The sequence below is a fragment of the Diadema setosum genome, chromosome 16, assembly GCF_964275005.1.
Source record: "Diadema setosum chromosome 16, eeDiaSeto1, whole genome shotgun sequence".
NCBI lineage: Eukaryota > Metazoa > Echinodermata > Echinoidea > Diadematoida > Diadematidae > Diadema > Diadema setosum.
Genome location: NC_092700.1, coordinates 12,713,654 through 12,734,432, shown reverse-complemented (window position 1 = coordinate 12,734,432; position 20,779 = coordinate 12,713,654). Strand labels below are relative to the sequence as shown.

The 20,779-nt window shown below is 37.5% G+C and overlaps 1 protein-coding gene across 1 annotated transcript in view; it reads left to right on the top strand.

Moving 5' to 3' along the window:
* Positions 1-20,779, top strand: part of LOC140239567 (kinesin-like protein KIF13A) — a 100,478-nt gene that overhangs the window by 16,157 nt on the left and 63,542 nt on the right. Inside the window, exons 2-4 of the mRNA XM_072319399.1 lie at positions 7,775-7,867; positions 9,329-9,512; positions 10,413-10,500. Of these exons, the coding sequence (XP_072175500.1) occupies positions 7,775-7,867; positions 9,329-9,512; positions 10,413-10,500 (365 nt within the window). The remainder of the gene's footprint in view (positions 1-7,774; positions 7,868-9,328; positions 9,513-10,412; positions 10,501-20,779) is intronic.

Below are 20,779 nucleotides of genomic sequence, written 5' to 3'. Positions count from 1 at the left end.
ACACTTACAGTACATACATTAATACATCCGTTGTATGCAGAAGCCGTACTTCAGCATGCTCTAAGTTTGCGATATCATTCTTTAACATCACAAAAATGAAACCACCATGAAATAGGTGTTTATGTGACATATCAATGTAGAACTTTGTTCCTGGAGTCACTAGAGGTAAACAAAAGATACTTTTAGTGTATGCCAAGGTAAATAAGAATTGCACCTGGGCCCTGTTGCATAAAGCCTTAACCAGAGTTTTTTTCATGGTTAAATCCAGAAACTCTGGTTAAGAATTTTTAACCAGAGTTTTTCTATTGCATTTAAAAAACTTAACCATAGTTTTTTTCTCAGGTTAATGTTCAAGAAACTCAAGTTATTTAACCTTAATAGCTGTCTGACCAAAGGTTAAATCTAAATTTCTCTGGTTAGCCCCACTTACACTCAGAGCTACCAAGGCTGCCATTCTGGAAACAATTTAACGTTATCTGGGAAGATTTCGGTGCAGGAGTCGGAATCGCAGTACAACAGCTAGTAGACTCTACTAGATCTAGGCCTAACAGTTAGATCTAGTTCTCTAATTATAAATTAGTTCTATCTATAGTATCACCTTTATCAATGTAGGCCTACTAGTATCTAATCGATCTAACGTTAGATCCAGCTAACGTTAGGTTCTTACTTCCTAGACTAGTTAGAATCTACTCATTAGACACTTTAGTTTTAGACGCATACTAGAACTAGATCTAACGTTAGACTCTAGAACAATCTAGTTCTAAATTATAGAAGGCCTGACTCATAACTTATTTCCAAAAACAGATTGGCTATCGGGAAGCTTGTAGCAGGCCCGCTAGCGGACATACCGCTACTCGTACTAACTGTTACATGTTTGTGTGGCAGCGACAGCATGTAGCGCGATACTGTCATGTACTACAGTACATTGTACATTTAGACAGCGCGTAGCGGTGATCGCTAGCTGCGCACGGAGCGTAAAACTGAGAAAATCACTAGCACTTCCACGTTTTATCCTTGTCCAAGTTTATTTGAATAAAAGAAAGCCGATATACCGTAACCTTAGTTTTTTTTAACCAGAGAAATTGACTAACCATGAAACTCAGGTAGGCACCCGCCTCAAACCCAAGTTTTTCTCAGGTTATTTATGCAACAGGGCCCTGGTGTGTCTTCTACATGTACCATAGGAAACCCACAGTCAGTTTGACGCTGAACTATACAATCACACTTCCTTTGGCATATGCCATCTACCCAGGAAGTTTTTCTTTCCTTTTCCTCCAATATGAAATGCTTCCCATTCAGGACAGGTACTCTATCTCACAGACAGAGTTGATTTATTACAAATTCAGATACTACACATAGTATCTGTAGCTGCTGAATGATCCAGATGATGAATGTCCTGCCTGTATTCTTTTGATGCACAAATAAAAGTCTAGGTAACCCCATTTTGAAATCTGTTTCCAAAGCCTTCTTTATATTACCCAGGAGAGATGATAAATGGAGACTGAAGTATAATTATAGAATGGTTTCTGATATTTGTGGTATAATTTTATAGTTCTCATGTTTTGTGCAAAGTGTGCACTCGAGATATTTGTCCGAGAAAGAGTTTTATGACATGGATTGTTCATGAAAGATGTGTACATTGAAAGTTCATTTTCAAATTTATGGGGAAAGACCAACCTTCAAAAAGTTGAAATATCTCAAAGACTTGAGCCTGTTTTTTATGAATAATTTTCTCTGCTGACAGTCTTTTGCACTGTCTGATCTTACCTGTCATTTTTTTTCTTTTACCATCTCCTCAAAAGAGTGCATCTATAAAGATGAGGAGCACCCTGGTTTAGAAGAGTTCAAGGGATCAACTGACAGTTTATATATTTTCAGTCTAGGTGTAGTTGTAAGGAATCCACAATAAAAATGTGGTATGCATTTTCTGTTTTTTCATTCTCATTGATCGGGAGACAATAAGTTAAGATTAGAGGTTTTGACATCCAAAATGTTAATGATATCCATTTTGACATCACATATCCATTATGTTTAGGCATCTTTAACTGATTTTTAACACATTTTTGTAGTGACTTTGTTTAAAGGTGCTTGGTCCCGGTGTTTTAGTCAAATGCGTACGCGGGCGCACAGTGCAAGTTTCCTATAGAGACCTACGCTATTGACTCCTCTTTAGCGCTTACGCTTTGGCCCACTTTCCCTGAGTCCGAAGAAGTCCGATTCACTGTAGTCAGTGGTCGGATCACAGTTCGGCTCATGATTTGGCTGAGGGAGATGACAGCTTTAGCAAACTTCTTTTGTGATGTCATAATAACAAGCACATATGCACGCACCCTGGCATTACTACAGACTGCGCGATGCGCAGAGAAGACAACAAAGGCAACGTTACTTGGCAACACCTACGCACTTTACTCTTGATGACAGCTGAACTTCGGTAATCTTCGTAGCAATGCTAACGGCGATTGGCAGTATCATCAACAGTGCCCTCTACACTACCGGGACTGCGCCCCTTTAACCCGTTGAGGACGAACTGATTTTGCTACATCATGCATTTCCCGTCTACATTTGCCTGAGTGTACTCCGGACTCATCCTCAATGGGTTAATCAACCAGCAGGGAGATGTGTTTTCAAGCAGTCAGAATACAGTGTAACTAATTTGCTGGAAGTGTTGTTAATGTGGGTACCACTTCATTGTATTATTAGTGACTTTGTGTTTTCTGTCATAAGTTCAGACAAAAATGGAGGGGTATGTGTTGTATTCAAATAGAAAAACATTGTTTTTTTCCTGCATAATAAACAAAATATGAAATTTCATAATTTATTCAAATATGACACCCAAGCAAAATACTCTTCAATTAACCCTGAAAATTGAAGATGTGTTGATGCCTTCATTGCTGTCTCACTCAATGCTAATCATTATTGTTTGTCACCACATGTTCAAACTGATAGTCTCTTTGCTTCATATATTTACTAATTTTCTTTCTGTGTGAGTAACTCAAGATCTTACACATTGATGATCAATGCAGATTCATAAAATGACCTGACACTGTCACTGGCTTGCATTAAGCCTGATGGTAGCCTGTGAAAGAAAGGGGATGACTCACTCATGTGCTCTCAATGTTACCCATACCAGCATCATCAGACTCCTTGCTGTATGATATAGCAAGCTAAATATTAGACTGCAAAGAAGTTCTAGGTGAGAAGTGAGGTGTGGAATGGCTGAACTGGAAAACTCTGCCACCTGTTCCCCTGTTTCACGGCTTGTGTGGCCTGTCTAGAAAAGATGTTAACACGTCTGAAAACATGACGATCTCATCTGAATTTGTGGCTATGATGCATGCTGTCATGTTCGCGAACAGAGACTGTTACAGTAGTCACACATTGTGAGTACCAGTATCACATTTCTGTTGGAACACCTGCTGTTCCACCCACCAAACAACATGAATTGATTATGTTTTGTAGACAGAAAAGTGAGGTGATCATATGTATACTGAACATGAGGCATCTACAAAAGAAAAGAGTTGTTGCTGGAGGAGATGGGATGTACAAATTGTATAATGGTACATCCTCTAGATCTGATGGAAGAAACTAATCAATGTTTTACACTAGTGAAGCATCCAAATATTTGTGTAACTGATTAAATCACTGTATTAGGATCATTTTCTGTCTGATCTGCAACTTATACATGTACACTGGAGAAAGTACTGGATATGACTCACCCCTGAATGTGGTTTCTTCTCTTGGAAGAAAAATATTGAAAACAGGTTTTATATTTTCCCCAAGCAAATTGTGGCAGTCCACAGTTTAGCTAGTGTAACAAAAGGTATGTTCTTTTTGTTTGATAGTGAAAGATAATGGTGTAAAAAAAAAAAGAAGTCTGAAAAAAAAATGAAGTAATAATCCTGGATGTATACATGAAACCAGGGAGGTGGCACCTTCCTGGTGGATCTCTATAAGAGAGTTGACTCTCTCTACATATTGGTATTACAAAGAAACTTTATGTTCCAGATACTAGCAAATGAAAATAGTTGCTCACTGTCGTTCCTTTCAATTTTTATGGGTGAATGCGCACGTGTGTAAATCAGACTTTGCACATTGACCTTGCTCCACAATGCATGTCTATGCATAGATTCAGTCTACATTTGGCCAGGAGCACACAAATTATATTATGCATGTTGTGACTGGAGGGCGATTTTGTCCACACTGGGTGTGTGCGGGTGTAAATGAAGCGTGTAGGATGAGACCTGAAAGACTGGTATCATTTTCACTTGGCTACACCCAGAGTGAATCCTCGTGAAAATGTGATTTATGTAATGCATGAAAGGGAAAAAATGCCAAATACTGCTTTGCCTTTTTTCTGATTTTACCAAAGGGTCTATCCATGATATTACGTTGTGAAAATTTTATTTTGCTTCATGAAATCTTCATATGATGACATACAACTGTGAGAACTGATTAATTTAATGTACATTGTAGAATACAATAATGTGTAAATCAAAACAAAGTTGACATACATGTAGTATCTTTGTTACAAAAGGGGGATGGGGCTATCGACAAAGAAGGCGTGTACATTTGTACATACATGTATAAACTACAAAAGGCCTACACCTTTGTTATTATTAAATTTGTTAGAGAGTAAATGATTTACTATGATAGAACACTTCCAGATATACATAATGTATGTGGATTCAGTTAATGCAGAAATACAAGTTTAGTACATGTAGTACACAGCAAAGTGAAGTTTGAGGAAAATTGGACAATCAACAACTCTTCAATTTTCAGCATTATGAGAAAGCACTTGATTTATCTTTAATATTAGAAGCTGAGGGCAATAATGTTAATAACAAGTCGAAGGAATGTGTTCTTTTCTTCAAATGAAACTTTGTGGAATTCTCCTATAGATCTGTATTTTCTTTAGATCATTGCCCTATTCTGACATCAAGAATTATTGTATAGTCTTCTCATTCAGCGATGATGACAGATGGATTTAACCAAAAGTTGAATGCTTTTTTTTCCCCAGAATTATTTTAGACTTTACTAAATGTGTACTAATAATGTACATGTACTTGCATTTACTGAATCCATGTACAGTACATGAATTGATGTAAATTCTCTGTTGAATGTAATATTGGCCAATGTAATTTTTTATTTCCTTTTTTTTATTTGATTTAAAACATTATCCACTGTGTGTGAATTATTCCAAACATGATAATGTGAATGAAATGTTTGTTTGTTTTGTTTGTTTGCTTTTATTTCTGCATTCAATCAAATGCAATTTGAATGCAAACTTCAAAAAGTACAAAGACAAAGAATAACAAGTGCAATGAAATGAATCGATAACAGTACATAAATAGATTCACATAGGTGATTGCATTGAGCAATGTTGATACACAGAAACATGAAATAAAATATACAGTATTTTTCAGTAAACAACAGAGATAATTGAATGCAGGAGACCACCATCATAAGCGATTAAGCTTGAAATGGATGGAGGCCTCATGTCATTCTTGTGCAATTTCAGCTTTCCTACATGTCTGACATGTCGAAATAAAGTGAAGGCAAACTGATTCAGACAGTGTCCCTGTCTTATTTCTCTTGGTTGATAAAGCAAAGGACAATGTAGCACTGTTATAATGAGGCAAGGTCTTTTGCCATAGACGTAGACTGAGGGAAGGAAAGACCCATGGCTGAGAGATAACTGACAGTGACATTTATCACATAGTTAGCCCTTAGAGTCCTGGGAACTTTGGCTGCTAATTAATCAGCTTGATAATATTAAAGCAGCACCTCTGCATAGCTTTTTCTTGGAGAAAGATTAGGGGAAAATACAGTAGGACCTCAATTATCCGGCAATGTCGGGACCGGCGGGCCTCTTTATAATCTATTTGACCGCATAAAAGAGATAATGCTCAAATACAACACTTTTTAGCATATCATGCTAGTGGTATGTTATTACCAATTCACTAATATTACGATTGTCTGCATGCTAATAGCATTGTCATGTTTCATACTTCATATATGATGGGCAAGTAAAATGAAATATAAGTAAAATATCCCTTTATGTCCCTTCATGTATTGTTTGTTTAATTGATGTTGACCAACAATGAGATCAATATTGCGACTTGTTGAATACTGCCACTGCATTGCATTGTAACCACTGCTGTGCACTCAGTGCCAGTGACAAGCACGGCACCAGTCATTGACATACACGTAAGGTAATCATCTCATGAACTGACGTGAAAGTTACAGTTTGCTGCAATGATTAAAATATGTCCCGTCGTGTATTTGCACGATAATGGTTGAACGTGTCTTTGTTTTGAGTGAGATTTGGCACTGAAATTCTGTGAAAACATTAAAAAAAAATGTGTCAGCCAGCCGACATACATTGTACAGAATCTGGATAATCGCTGGCCAGATAATCAAAGTCCTACTGTACTTTAGATTCATGAAAGCTGCTCAAGTTAGAAAGAAATGTCAAAACTTTGCCACCTCTTTAGAGAAAACAGAATAGTTTTTTTTTTTAAAGAAATATTGCTAAATTCAAGAAATAGTTGAAATTGTAGAAATTAAACAAGGCATTGAAATTACACTTATGCATGACAAAACAGAACATTTGAATCAAAGATAACTTCGTAAACTTCTTAAACAAGACATTGAAATTACACTTATGCCTGACAAAACAGAACATTTGAATCAAAGATAACTTCGTACTTTACTTTTAAACTCATACTTTCTTAAACTCTTACAATGAATAATTATAACTAAAAGATGTGGCACCAAACCACAGGAATATGGTTTCTTTGACTCCATGAGGTAAGGACAAGTTCACCTTATCATGGATTGAGTGAATGCAGCAATATTAGTAGAACACAGCAGTAAAAGTTTTAGGAAATCAGAAAATCTGTTCAAAAGTTATGAATTTGTTAAATTTCTGCGCAGTCACTGCTAGATGACAAGACTACTACAGTTTATGATGTCAGATGTATAGAACTATATGATGAAAATGTAAAGAGAGTTCCACAAACTTTAATTTTTTGAAAAAAAAAGTATATACATATCCCCATCCTTATGTTGTCATATGTAGGTAACACATAAGACTTTTTACATATGGGTACTTGGTGGCTAACTCATACAGAAATACATGTGAAGTCATCACAATAGCACTTGTACCATACACTGGTTTTCTGATCAGGCAATGACGTCTGGGCAGAGCCTGCGGTATAACACAAAGAAAGGTTGTCTAGCCATACACATTTTCATCATCTTCAAGCGTGTGTCTTTGTGCATCCTGGACGTCAAGTAGTTATTGTGCGCATCAAAGTCAACACGTTCACAATAATTGCAAGTAGCCACAATTTGACAGCCATTGAACAGTAAATGTTTTCCATGCCCCCAGGTGCCACTGACATTTTCTTTCTTATCTATATATTCCTTATATATTCTTTTAGCCAAACACATCTGATATTAGGGAAAATATGATGAATTTCCTTATCCAATCAGTCAAGTGTAAGAAAAGACAGTAAGTATCAGAGGCTCATACATAAACATTATTAATAATCATATGCTTTTTGTATGTACAAGTAGAGAAAACTGCTTGAAAAATGAATAATCATGTCATGTGACAAAATTCTTGCTTCAGGATTTATTAAGAGCTTTTTGTTTTTTGCAGCACTTTGTTTTGTTCTTTATGCAGACATGGTGCATATAAGATGTTATGTGAAGAAAGTCTCACCCATTTCTAATGTGCATTATTTTCTTGTTCTTGTGTCTCTTCCAGATCAGCTGACAGTCTTTAATTGCTTGGGTCGGGATCTTCTCGACAATGCATTTGAAGGCTACAATGCATGCATATTTGCATATGGGCAAACAGGTAACCAGCCATGCTTCCTGTATGTCAGAATTCTGCCCTTAAAGATTTGGGCTTTTTCATGTTAATTCTGGAAAGTTGCTGAAATGAAATAAAAAGTGTGAACAGTCATTTTCTTTGGGTCACTGCATGGGTGACTTGATTTTTTTTTTCTTTGAGGGTGGGGGGGGGGGGAGTGAAAAAAATGTAGCTTGAAAACTTTTTGCTTGCCCAACTAGGGCAAGCAATTCTTTTTTTTTATTGTTTCAAGACACTTGCCTGACTTTCATTTTCACTTGCCCTGAGCAATCTGGCAAGTGCTTATGTAGTACCTCAGTGGAGGTGTTTGAAAGGTGTTTGAATAAAATGCGCACAACAACAGATGTGAAAACAAAGAAAAAAAAATGAGCATGGTGCTCGTTTAAAATCTTTCCTTGGCTGTGTCTCTCCCTAGCTCAAGCTTGATCTCTATGTAGTAAAGTAACCAGGCCTTGCAACAAAGAGATATATGATGTCACTTGTCAGATATGAAATATATCCTGGAAATAAAGTTTCCTAATTTCAGAGGAAAATACAGATGTACATTTACTGAGGCCAGTTAAGCAGAGGAACATGTCCTGTTAAATTTCACAGGGTCAGTGTTTCACTGCTGTCATGCATCTATCTTGGCTTTGGTTATCTCTGCGGGAATATTTGTCTACTACAGAAAGTGTGGTGTTGCATATTTGGCTGAAATTCCATAAATGTACAGTGGTGATCAACCTAACTAGTATGCTATTTCATTGTTACCCTGTTCATACTTGAAAAGCTATCAGATGTTCGTTCCCAGTGGACAGGAAGCATTAGCAGCCCTTTCATTCCACTGACATGAGATTTGAAACAGACACTTACAAAGTGGTGAACATCTTCACAAAGTGTGAAATAGAAGACAAATTAGTGTCAGTTTGAATGGTTGGATGTTTAAATCATGTGCGATCTGAGAAGTGCTTTTCAAATACTTTGAGGATATGTAAGACATTATCCCTTAATTTCTAAAGAGTACTGAATGTGCTGTCACTTGGAGAACATAGAAAGGATATAATGTCTCTTCTTTTTGTATCGCAGGTTTGGAAAAGAATTATCGTGAAAAGATGGTATGCGCCACATTCATATACAAAGGAAAGTTTGTCATGCTACATTGTATGATATCAGGAAATCTCTGAGCAAAATTAAGGCATTTGCACAATCTTTCTTTCTCTGTGCAATTCTGGTGTGCAATGTATTACAATTCTTGTTCCTATGGTTACCTCACTCTTCAGGATGGTGTACTCAGCTTTCCTCATTTCAGTGTCACTGTGTAAAGATTTTGTGTCAGGTTTGCTGACTACACTACATCTTCTGTCATTTCTTGTGGTTACTGTTATAGTGGGTAGGCATTCTATAGGAAGTTCCCTGTGTCAAGGTAACCATACTCTCTGCTTCTGTTTTTACAACACTGCCCTCCAGGATCAGGCAAGTCTTACACAATGATGGGAACGGAGGATCAGAAAGGAATAATTCCCCGCCTTTGTGATACCCTCTTTGAGAGAATGGCACAAGACGCCAGTGAAGACTGTCTCTCCTTCAAGGTTGAGGTGTCCTACATGGAGATTTACAACGAAAAGGTCCGCGACCTTCTGGATCCCAAAGGGTATGATCGTAGCAACTTATTTTCTGTTTTGATTTGCTTGTTGATCATATACAATCGCTTTGTGTCAAACTTAGCTCAAATTAAGAAGTGGTATAACTCAGAGAAATCAGAAGTGAATCTTTTTTTAAAAAGATAACCTTTAAACTCAAGGTGATTGCTTTGCAAAACTGTGTGTCCCCTTTAATATTAAGAAACTATTTTCTTGCATCAGGTAAATGTTAAGCAGGCACCATGATTTGATAATGAGAATCTACACATGCAGCAAGTCCAAGATTATAATGAGACTACTTCTGTTTAGGGTCATAGGTGATGTTTCACAAAAATCAACTTTAGGAGTGGTCTTGATGTCCTCCTCGGAATTTCTGGAAGTGGCACCCATATTTGACATTCAGAAGAGGCTCACTAAATCTTAAATTAATCTTGCCAAATAAATGAGCCTACTCATACTCAGAAGACAGTTTTAAAGGACAAGTTCACCTTAACATACATTGGATTGAGGCAATGCAGCATTATCAGTAGAACAATTTTCTTCAAACTTTCACTGTGTTTCACTGATATTGCTGCATTTTTTTAAATCCATATGTATGTAAAGGTGAACTCGTCCTTTAGACCTTATGATTAAACCACAAAAAAACACAGTATGATATAACAGTGTAATATCAATCAATGTGGAAATATTCAAAGTATTAAGTCTAATGTGCTAGTAAAGTCACAACATGATAGTGTATTCCTAGGATTATTCAGAGCTTGCAGACTATCAAAGACTAATAGTTTTCTTCAATTCATGTCAGCCAGCTTTAATAAACAGGCAGCCAATGTTTTAGATACCAAGAACTCTTTCTGATCTCAAGAGTCAAAATGTGTTGTTGTTGTTTTTTTTTCCCACCTCTTTATTTACAGAAACAAACAAAATCTGAAAGTGAGGGAGCACAAGATATATGGTCCTTATGTGGATGGTCTCTCCACTCTGGCTGTTTCCTCCTTTCAGGTTTGTATAATCTCTGTTTTCAAATTTGTACAAGGTATATTAGAATGCAGTATTAACACAATGAACTGACTCTACATGTACTTCAGCAGCATTACTAGGATGCATAGTTATATCATCAGGTATGTGGTACACATGGGTAAAACTTTAATAGAAAGTGGTGACATCAGCAATAAGTCTCATCTTTTGAGGTCATTGTGTGTAATGCTGTGATAAGTTGTTTTCAAGACTTTAATTATACTATAGATAAAAAGTAACTTTGGTTTTACGGTTGAGTGGGAAAGATATTCACACAGAAGTGTGAAAGGCATTGTAATGCAAAGATATCAATGGGGGAATTTCTTTACTGCAAGCCATGAAAAAGAAATCTCCATGTTGGGTCGTGTGGTTTGCTCTGCCAGTAAGGCAGGAGAACAAATGATTGGGTGTGATTTATATCTTCCACTAACAAACATTGATGTCTTTTCATTTGTTGTAAAAGCATGAACAAATTACCAACTGAAAAGAGAACTTGTCATCTGTTCCTGATTTCTAACCACTGGCAATTAGGAGATATTTGTTTTTTTCTCTCTCCTATAGAAAAGTAGCGTTGACGTGTATCCTCCTCCACAATTCCCTTTCCCAGCATTTTATCCCAACCTCCTGGGCAATATCTCAGAGTAGTCTCATTAACATTCCACTGGTATTCAGTCATTCTCTCTCCTGGGCAGAATGACTATCCAACATATCTGTCTGTGGCACTCTTGCCTTATTCAACATATGATCGCCGGCTGTCTTCTGCATATGGGGTCAAATATTCCTGTGAATTCTACCTCTGAATTTCATAAATTTTGTGAAGCCTTGTTGAATTTAAAGTGATAATTGAATCGAATTTCAACAAGCTTACACTTAAAGTTAAATAAATCATCACCTTGCAACTATGCAATTCTGAGTAAAGTCAGCATACAACATGTATTTGTTTCTTTTTGTTCAAATGTACAAATGTCCCTGGAAATAATTCATTATAGTTTTGGAAACAACCCACAGCAACAATTTTCCCCAATATTTGACAATGCTTGATAGGATGTCATATACTGTAAAGCAAGATATTTTTGCAGCATGAAGTCTTGCAAATTGGAGCCGACAGCCTTTTTCATGGCATGAAATTTTTGTGAATTAACACTGGCATTCAACGTACATAGTGTAGACAAGAGCTTTTGTGTGCATTTTAATTTCACAAATCTTGGTTCTCATGAAATTCACAAAATTAAAGTGCATGCAAACATTTCTAATTGTACAGTAGTATGTGTTACAGTAACCAGCTATCTAGATCTGCCTTATGCTGCCTTTGCCCACATGTCCAATCCAATGAGTGATAAAAATATTGTTGGTAATGCTCAGTGCATCAGTTAATCATATTAATCTATATCAGGTATAAGCTTGATTTATGCATGGTTCATTGCTGAAGTCTGCCATGGTAAAATTGATAGTAAAACAGTGTGAAATGATGAAGATTCTATGACTCGAGAGCTGTGACAATGACTGTTTATCAGCATTATATTCCAATCTCAGCATAACTTTAACAATCTAAACATGCAGAGGAAAGCTGTCTACAATGGTTGGATTTGTTTGTCCAGAGCGAAATGTTTATAGAGACTGATACATGGCTTGATTCACCTGGCAATTGATAACAATATTATGCTTTCAATACACTTTAAAACTTTCTTCAAAACATTTCCACCTAACATCACACAAGTAGTATATGCAACGCAGACGCTACACTCTGTATTTCTTGCAAGTTTGGGTTCTTCTAATGAGTATTAACTCCGAATGCTTTCTGATCTGCTGTTTATTCATTTTGTGCTGATATCATCGTCTAGGTAGTTTAAGTGAATTAATGTAAACACGTTTTGTTGTGGTCAGGAAATAGGCAAATATCTTCCTATTCTTTGGAATCTGACAACAACCACATGCGATAATGATAGCCACAACCTCTGCTTTCCTCATAGTAAACAAGTTAAGTGTACTCGCCTTTTCTTTTTTCCTAGCCCCTTTTTCTCTTTATTTTTGTCAAAGCCCTTTGTAAGACCTCCTGATTAGGTTTTAGAATAAGGTGGAAAATTCTCAGTGAGCATTTATATTTTCCCTCAAGCATTTTATTTCAGTTTCCTGCCCGGTAGAAAGAAAAAAAAAATAATAGTCTACTTCTCAGTCATCAAACAACTACAAATCAAATGCCCTACTATGTATAGTGACTTATTTAACAGTAGGTTTTGCTGTTATGGTCTGTGTATGTGTGTTTGTGTATAGGCCTATGTGTGTCTGTGTGTTCGGTATAAATGCTGTCTGTATAAGAGGCCTTGTGTAATGGCACATTCTAATCATCTATAGTTTTTATAAGCACTTCACTGCTTAACGTCAAGTTATTCCTCATACAGCAAGTGGGCGCAGGTTGTTCCCATCACGAGAAGGATTAGGAATAGAACACAGAGTGACAGGTTATTAGCATCCTAAGGCCATGCTCTCTCATGTCTGTCGAACGGTCATTACCAGTGGTCAGCCTGTGGTCAAGCCTGAGAGAGGCTACAAGTGGTTGTCAGTGCCAGACATATTAGATGTGTCCTTATCCACTCAAGACTAGCAAAGTAGCCAGATGTTTGCTGATAGAAAAGCATAGGAAGTAATGTTTTACCTTGTGGGATACTCCAGTAACAGCCATACAGAAACCTGAAAAGTGAAGCTATAAACTGTCTTGTGAGCTGTAGAAGTGTATGTGAGTATTATATACGCCAAATATTTCTTGCGGTTTTTATTTTCATTAATTTTGTGAGTCAGGTGCTATTCGCAAATTTAAATACGTAACGAAATTGTCAGGAAGTCCTGATTGGGGAAAAGGTAGACTCACTGGATAGTGTATACAAGTACAGTGTATGCTACAGAAGTTGTGACATTACAATTTATGGAAAATACAATTTGAATGAAAATATCTATTTAAAAAATGTACTGCTACCAGTGTAAGTGTGAAAATACTTTGAATTGTTGCAATTAAAGCTTGCCTCAAAAAATAAAAGCTGGTATTTGAACCTGCAATTTTTAGATATCACAAGTCAAAGGCTACATTGTAATCTCTACTTTTAATGATGCAAAAAATAAAGCAAACAAAAACAGAACATAACCTTTTTGTAAAGGCACTCAAGTAAAATAAACATGTGAAAGGTCAGTTTCAGCTAATGTTTCATATTTAGAGGTTTGAAAGGTATGAAACACCTGTACCATGAAGAAGCACTAAACAGTATGGCTATTTCTTACAATTACATTCTTGCCCCAGTGTGAATGACTGTCACACTTTTCAAAGGTTTTAGTGGTAGTTATTCAAATCTAGAGCACTATGCCATAATGCTTGTATATAGTTCATTACCTCCGCCAAGGGAGGAGGTTATGTTTTCGTTACCGTTGGCTTGTTTGTTCGTTTGTCCGTGTGCAAAATAACTAAAAATGTAGTTAACGGATTGGGATGAAACTTGCAGGAAAAGTTGAGAATGACACGAGTAACAAATGATTAACTTTTGGTAGTGATCCGAGAATTTTTGGGGAATATATGAAGGATTTTTAATATTTTGGTAGGTAGGGTCACTGAACTTTGGAGTTCAGGCTGCGCATATTTGAGGTTTGCATGCGCGCACTAAAGTGCGTGCTCTAGTTTCTGCGAGGGCGAGGCGCGCCGTGCAGCTGAGGGTTTATGACGTAACAAAGGCTTCTATATTGGGAAATCGGGCAGCTTTCAGCACACAATGCTATAAGTATGTATGGGTGGAAATCACTGATATCTCTATGGAAGAACAAGATTTGGTTCATAAATGTGAAGATTCTCCATAGCTGAAGGATCTAATGAAATTATATATGAACAACTGCTGTCAACTGAAATTTGACATGCTTCTGTAATATTTCTCTAAGCAATTATGGAAGGACTGTTTTCGTTGGTCAGCTGCAAATGGCATTTTTTGTCGAGCCCACCGGAGGTGAGGGGAGAATAAGGGATCGCCTGTGGCGTCTGTCCGTCCGTCGTCCGTCCGTCGTCCGTCCGTCCGTCTGTCCGTCCGTCCGTCGTCTGTCCATAATGCTACAAAAACTTCAATAAATCTTTACTCTGGGCTTCGATTGCAATCAAACTTCGAGGGAAGAGGGGTCATACAAAGTTTCACATTTTACCATACAGTTGAACCTCTATTATCCGGCCTCCCTTTATCCGGATCTATCTATTATCCGGACGCAATCTCGCCGTGATTTTTTTTTTTTATAATTACGGGAAGAAAGGGGGATTCCCAACTCCTTGAGAACTCCTACCCAAACACACATGAATTACATATTACTTCCAATATGATTAACATACATTGCATCAAATTTCCTTCCAAATTGCTTACCTTCAGACATTTCAACATCCCGAAACATCCCCAAATGTAACAATGAAAAGGTTGCAGTATACACATTACTACATGTGGTACTACAATGGGCTACATCAGTACATGTGTATGTATATATATGTACATGTATAAAGCATTGAGTCTCCCGTATCCGGCCAAATCCCTTATCCGGATGAGCCCCGGTCCCGACTTGTCCGGATACGAGAGGTTCAACTGTATATGAAGGTCACCTTAAGGTCAAAGCTGTCAGGCAGGGGTCAATGAACTTTATGGCCCAATGTTAAGTTTTTATGGCGCGTTTCTATTATGGGTCATAACTTTTGATCCATAGGTCCTTTTGTGACTAAACTTGGATGGTAGATGTCCCTTGGGGAGTGGATGATCACCACAGGGTCAAAGGTCACAAGCAGGGGTCAACAAACTTTTAGAGCCCAATGTTAAGTTTTTGTGGCGCGTTTATATTATGGGTCATAACTTTTGATCCATAACTCCATTTGTGACTAAACTTGGATGGTAGATGTCCCTTGGGGAGTGGATGGTCACCACAAGGTCAATGGTCACAAGCATGGGTCAACAAACTTTTAGAGCCAATGTTAAGTTTTTATGGCACGTTTCTTTTTTGCCATAAATTTTTACCCGTTTATGTCTCTTTTTATCTGTCTTTCTTTTTATCTGTTATATCCCATTCACGTACAATTTCTTGTACACGAATGGGCGAGACATTATGGCACTTGCCTTGTGGGCAAAATTCATGTGGACTCCTCGTTCTACAGAACCTACACTTGTATGTACAGGTAAAGTTGTGCGCCTTACCTGAATGAGAGAGAGAGAGAGAGAGAGAGAGAGAGAGAGAGCAAGAGAGAGAGAGAGAGAGTGACATTAATTACGGGGAAAATTGTGCAGCAACTGTGTCAATACCCACCTGAAACATTATCGGAAATATTGCACACTGGAGTGCAGTAGGAAACTTGCAATATCTGTCACTTGATATTCAGATTACTATCAGTGGCCACACGCACAATGTGATTTGCAGTTAGCCATTCAGGCAATTGTTCTGAAGTTACATCAGTGATTTTATACAGACTACCATACCTATCTTGCATGCACACTATACTGGCACAAACTTTTCTCAAAAGCTATTACATTATGATAATTTTAAGTTTCATTGCAGTGTGAATTAGAAAGGTCACCCTCATTAAAGTAGTGGTAACAATATTTCCCAATAAGAACAGGAGGAGAGTGTGAAAGGGGACTACAGCCCGATGATGTTTTGTTTGTTTATTAACTGCTGAGATGTACCAATTTATCTCAAGTTTCTCGTATGTGATGGCATGAGAACTTCTAGTGTTGAATGTGTTCACATCAGAGCTCAATTTCAAGCATTTGATTTCTTAAAAATTCTAATGTAAAGTATGGAACAAATGCCTTGTAAATTGATTTCATCACTAAAGACATCGCATTCCATTCTAGTTATGTACATACATTTTTATGATGCTTACCTGCATGCATTGTTGGGTACAATCTGGGAAATATGTACATGCAAATTTTTAGTAATGTGATTGTAGTGGCACATCAGTAGGAGCAAAGTGTCTGTAAGAACACCAAAGAGATATTTTTTTTTTCTCCCATGTATATGTGTCTCCCGGTATTCTGAAATATGATACGGTTTGAGTTATTGTCATTTGAGTCATAATCACATCACAGTGTACATTTACAGCTTCCAAAATAAGTGATTTGTGATTGCATGGAGATACTTGAGAACTGAAACCAGCTACTGGTAGTTTGTAGCCAGTAATAGAAACTAGATTTTTGAGACATAGCAAGGTCTTTTGCTGTGTCCTGCCAGCCCAATAGTTATTTTTCAAAGATTTACTTCTTTTATGAGTGAAAAAAATATTTTTGTCATTCAATAATATTGATTACAAAGATGTAATTTGAGCCTGCACAATCTGCTGCAGTGTGGACACTTTCATGCGCAATGCATGTGGAGCTAGGTTTGAATCTCTTTGTTCAAATATGTATCAAAAGATACCTTATCACTGGCCTTGAAAGAATAGAATATAACTGCCATTGCGCAACCACAATCAAAAGGTAGTTTGACTACATTAGAGTAGAGCAATAAGAGCTTTTTGAATTATTTTGATATTTATGTTACAAGGTAATTCAATCAAACTATAAGTAATAGCCCACATTTTGTTTGCTCCAGAAAGCATCTTTTTTTCAAGTCACCATTAGTAAAGAAACAACTTACGGATGAAAAACAGCAATTGATATGTCTTGAAAACAAATTTTGCACAGCTATACATATATCAGCAGTAGTGCCAGCATATTCCTAAGTTTGTGACAGCACTGTCTAGTCAAGTGATAGTCAGTTATCATTTTGAGAGGGACTACTCAATATTGAAAAATATGAACAAATTCATGTTTTTGGATACCAAAGATTACACATCAATATCAAGCTAGAAATGTCTTATGAGTCAGTGATGTAAAGAAACGTTTGCTGTGAGCAAGTATTTTCAGTCTAAGAACAAGCTGCTGTCATTGCCTGCCTTTAGGTGTCAGTAGTGAGCGATGATTGTCAGTACATCAGGGAATAGGCTGGAATATTTGGATGCATTTAAATGAGTCATGGATATCGTTCCTTGAAGACTGAGTGACGAGCTTTCCAATGCTCCTGTGTCTACTGAACACATTTCAAAACTTTGAGTCGGGTTGTTCAAAATGATTGTTGCTATCATGGGCAAGTCTTGCAATTTTCTTTTTAAGTTTAATTGTCATGAACAAACTTTGTTAAATCATGACAAGCGTAAAATTTTAATATTTGAAAATATATGTGAACAAATTGGTCTCTTTTCCGACCAGAGAATTCTTCAGATGGGTGAGAAAGCAGATGTAAACAAGCCTGTGGAATGTATTACCTGCAGTGCTGAGCCACATTGTAATGTGATCTCCTTCATCCTATACTTGAAAGCCACTGAGCGTCCTGGTATTATTGGAACCAGCAACTCAACAGTGGGACAGGAGATATTTTTCAGAGCATGGCTCAAAATGGCAGCATGGCCAAACGTCTCTCCTCGTCCATCACAGTTCATGGTGTAATATCTATATCATATCAATAAGATAATAATGAATAGTAAGACACATGAATATATGAATGAATTATAAAGAATATCCTTTACATACTTAGAAACCAGTGGTTACAGCTGTAAAACAAGCTGTTCTTCCAAAAAAAAATAAAAGAAAAGAAAAGAAAAGAAAAGAAATTGAAGCCGTGTAAATATTCAAGAACACATTGATTACTATTATGGTAACTTGCACTTAAAAAGAGTGAATGGTATAAGATGTGAACACACACTAGTACTCATTGTACATGCCAAAATTTGTATCACAAAATTGAAGATGAATCTGATATTATGAATGACTTTGAATAATACAGTGTAACCTGAAATTATGAATGACTTTTTGTGTTAAAAATCAACTGTTTCAAACTTGTAATTAACTCACTTGTCACTTCAAAAGCTGAGTCATTTAGGTTACTTTGTCCATAATCTGTCCTATGATTACACTCTAACTGAATACCTGTAGAGTGTTTCCCAAACAGGAAATAGTCCGACATGACTTTACTCAGGAAAGAGGGAGAGAAAAAGAGGAAATATGTGGGAAGAGAAGCGGGACGGGTGACATATTGTCACACATGAGAGGAACTGACTGGAGGGAAGCATGGGTTTGGAGTCGGTTATTACAGTGACTGTTTTCTTAGGGGAAACAGCCTGTCCTTTCTATCATCTTCTGGCAGACCAAGGTGAAATTCAAGATTGGCCTGAAATTGAATTTTGTATTCATGGGGTATGCTGTGGTATGGACATCTGATACCGTAGCCTCAGAGATTTGGGCTGAGTAGCGGGTTCAGCATTTGGTCAAGATGAAGGAGGGGGAAGGAGAGGGAGAGAGAGATTGAGAGAATGAGAGAGAAAGGGGGGTCTGGGAGGGGGTAAGAGGTTTTGAAATACATTTATAAAACTGAGAAGGAAGTTGGAAGTGTTTTCAATAAGTGCACAAATCCAGATGAAAAGAAAAAACAAATGAAAGTAGAAAAGCACTCAGAAAGCACAGACCTCCACCAAGCAGCTCTCTTTGTCAGCTCATTTCCCCTTGTGGTGCATACTGAAAATTGCCCAATTTCCCAATATAGGAAACCTTTTGTTTACTTCATCAGTTTCTAGCTGCACGGAGCCTTGCCCAAGCAGAGAACGTGCTTTAGAGCATGTACTGTGTATATTCAAGCCTCAGATATGTGCAGCTTGAACTCCCAAGTTCATTCACCCTATCTGTCAAAAGATAAATAATTCTTCAAAAATTTATACAAATTCCCAGATCACTACCAAAATTTAATAATCTGTTCCTTGTGTCATGAACTTTTCATGCAAGTTTCATCCAGATGTGTTCACAACTCTTTGAGTTATTTTGCACACAGACAAACAAATTAACAAACATCGCCATAAACATAACTTCCTTTGCGATGGTAATTAAGGAGGCTACCTGATTCATTTCAGATTTCCACGTTTCTTCTATAAGTTATCATCTAGGCTCCAAGCTTCCCTTAACCTTGTGGATGATTTACCTGACCAAGGAACAACCATGACATACCTAAGAAACTAAGAGAAAAAATGATAAAAACAACCAGATATTACCACCAATTCATCATTGAGGTTTTAATAAATGCATTAATAATACATGTGCCATGAGCACTGAAAAGTGGACCTGTGCACTATACAAGTAGCCACTATTATTACCTCCGCCAAGGGAGGAGGTTATGTTTTCGTTACCATTGGTTTGTTCGTTTGTTTGTCCGTGTGCAAAATAACTCAAAAAGTATTTTGCAGGAAAGATTTAGAATGACACAAGTAACAAACGATTAACTTTTGGTAGTGATCCAAGAATTTTTTGGGAATTTATGAAGGATTTTTGGTATTTTGGCAGATAGGGTCAATGAACTTGGGAGTTCAGGCTGCACGTATTTGAGGTTTGCATGCGCACACTAAAGTACGTGCTCTAGTTTCTGCTAGGGCGAGGCGCGTCGTGCAGCTGAGGGTTTATGACGTAACAAAGGCTTCTATATTGGGAAATCAGGCGACTCTCAGCACACAATGCTGTATTAAGTACGTATGGGTGGAAATCACTGATATCTCTATGGAAGAACAAGATCAATGGTGGAAATGAGCTGCATGCTTGGCAGAGGTCTTCGCTCTCACAGTGCTTCTCTAGTTATAAGGAATAGTATCTGATATATTGACAGATTTGAGGTAATATGGAATAATGTAGAGATGGAAAATCAATCTCCTTTGCAAAAAGATTTTGTTTCTATACAGATCAGTACAAAGACATAGTGTTATGTCTGCATTTAAGTTTTGAAGTCTCGAAAGTTAAAAGATATAGACCCCGTTTACAGTGCGAGGCTCGGCCGCGGCTTGGCCGCGGCCTTGCCCAGCCCCGCTTCAGTGTAAACGCGCAAAAGGCCAAATGCGAGGCCAAAATTGGCCTCGCATTTGGCCTCGCTCTGGAGGTGGTCTCGGCCGCGGCCAAGCCACGGCCGAGCCCGGCCTTTTCTTGGTGTAAACGCAAACTGGGCCAAATGCGCGGCCAATTGCGCGGCCACTTTTAGTCTTGCTTCCAAACCCTCTGCTTGTATATTTCGCTAATCAGGATATTAACCCCCTCAACGTCGAAAACTAGCATAGTTTAAGGTGGTTTTGTCCTGCAAAGGATGTTTTCCTTCGGCAAAGGCCTTTGCCCGTACGGCGACTCTGTCGGCACGGAATTCAGTTGGCAAAGGGTCTGAAAACCAGACAATACGAAATTGCGTTTGTTTACTACGACAAGAT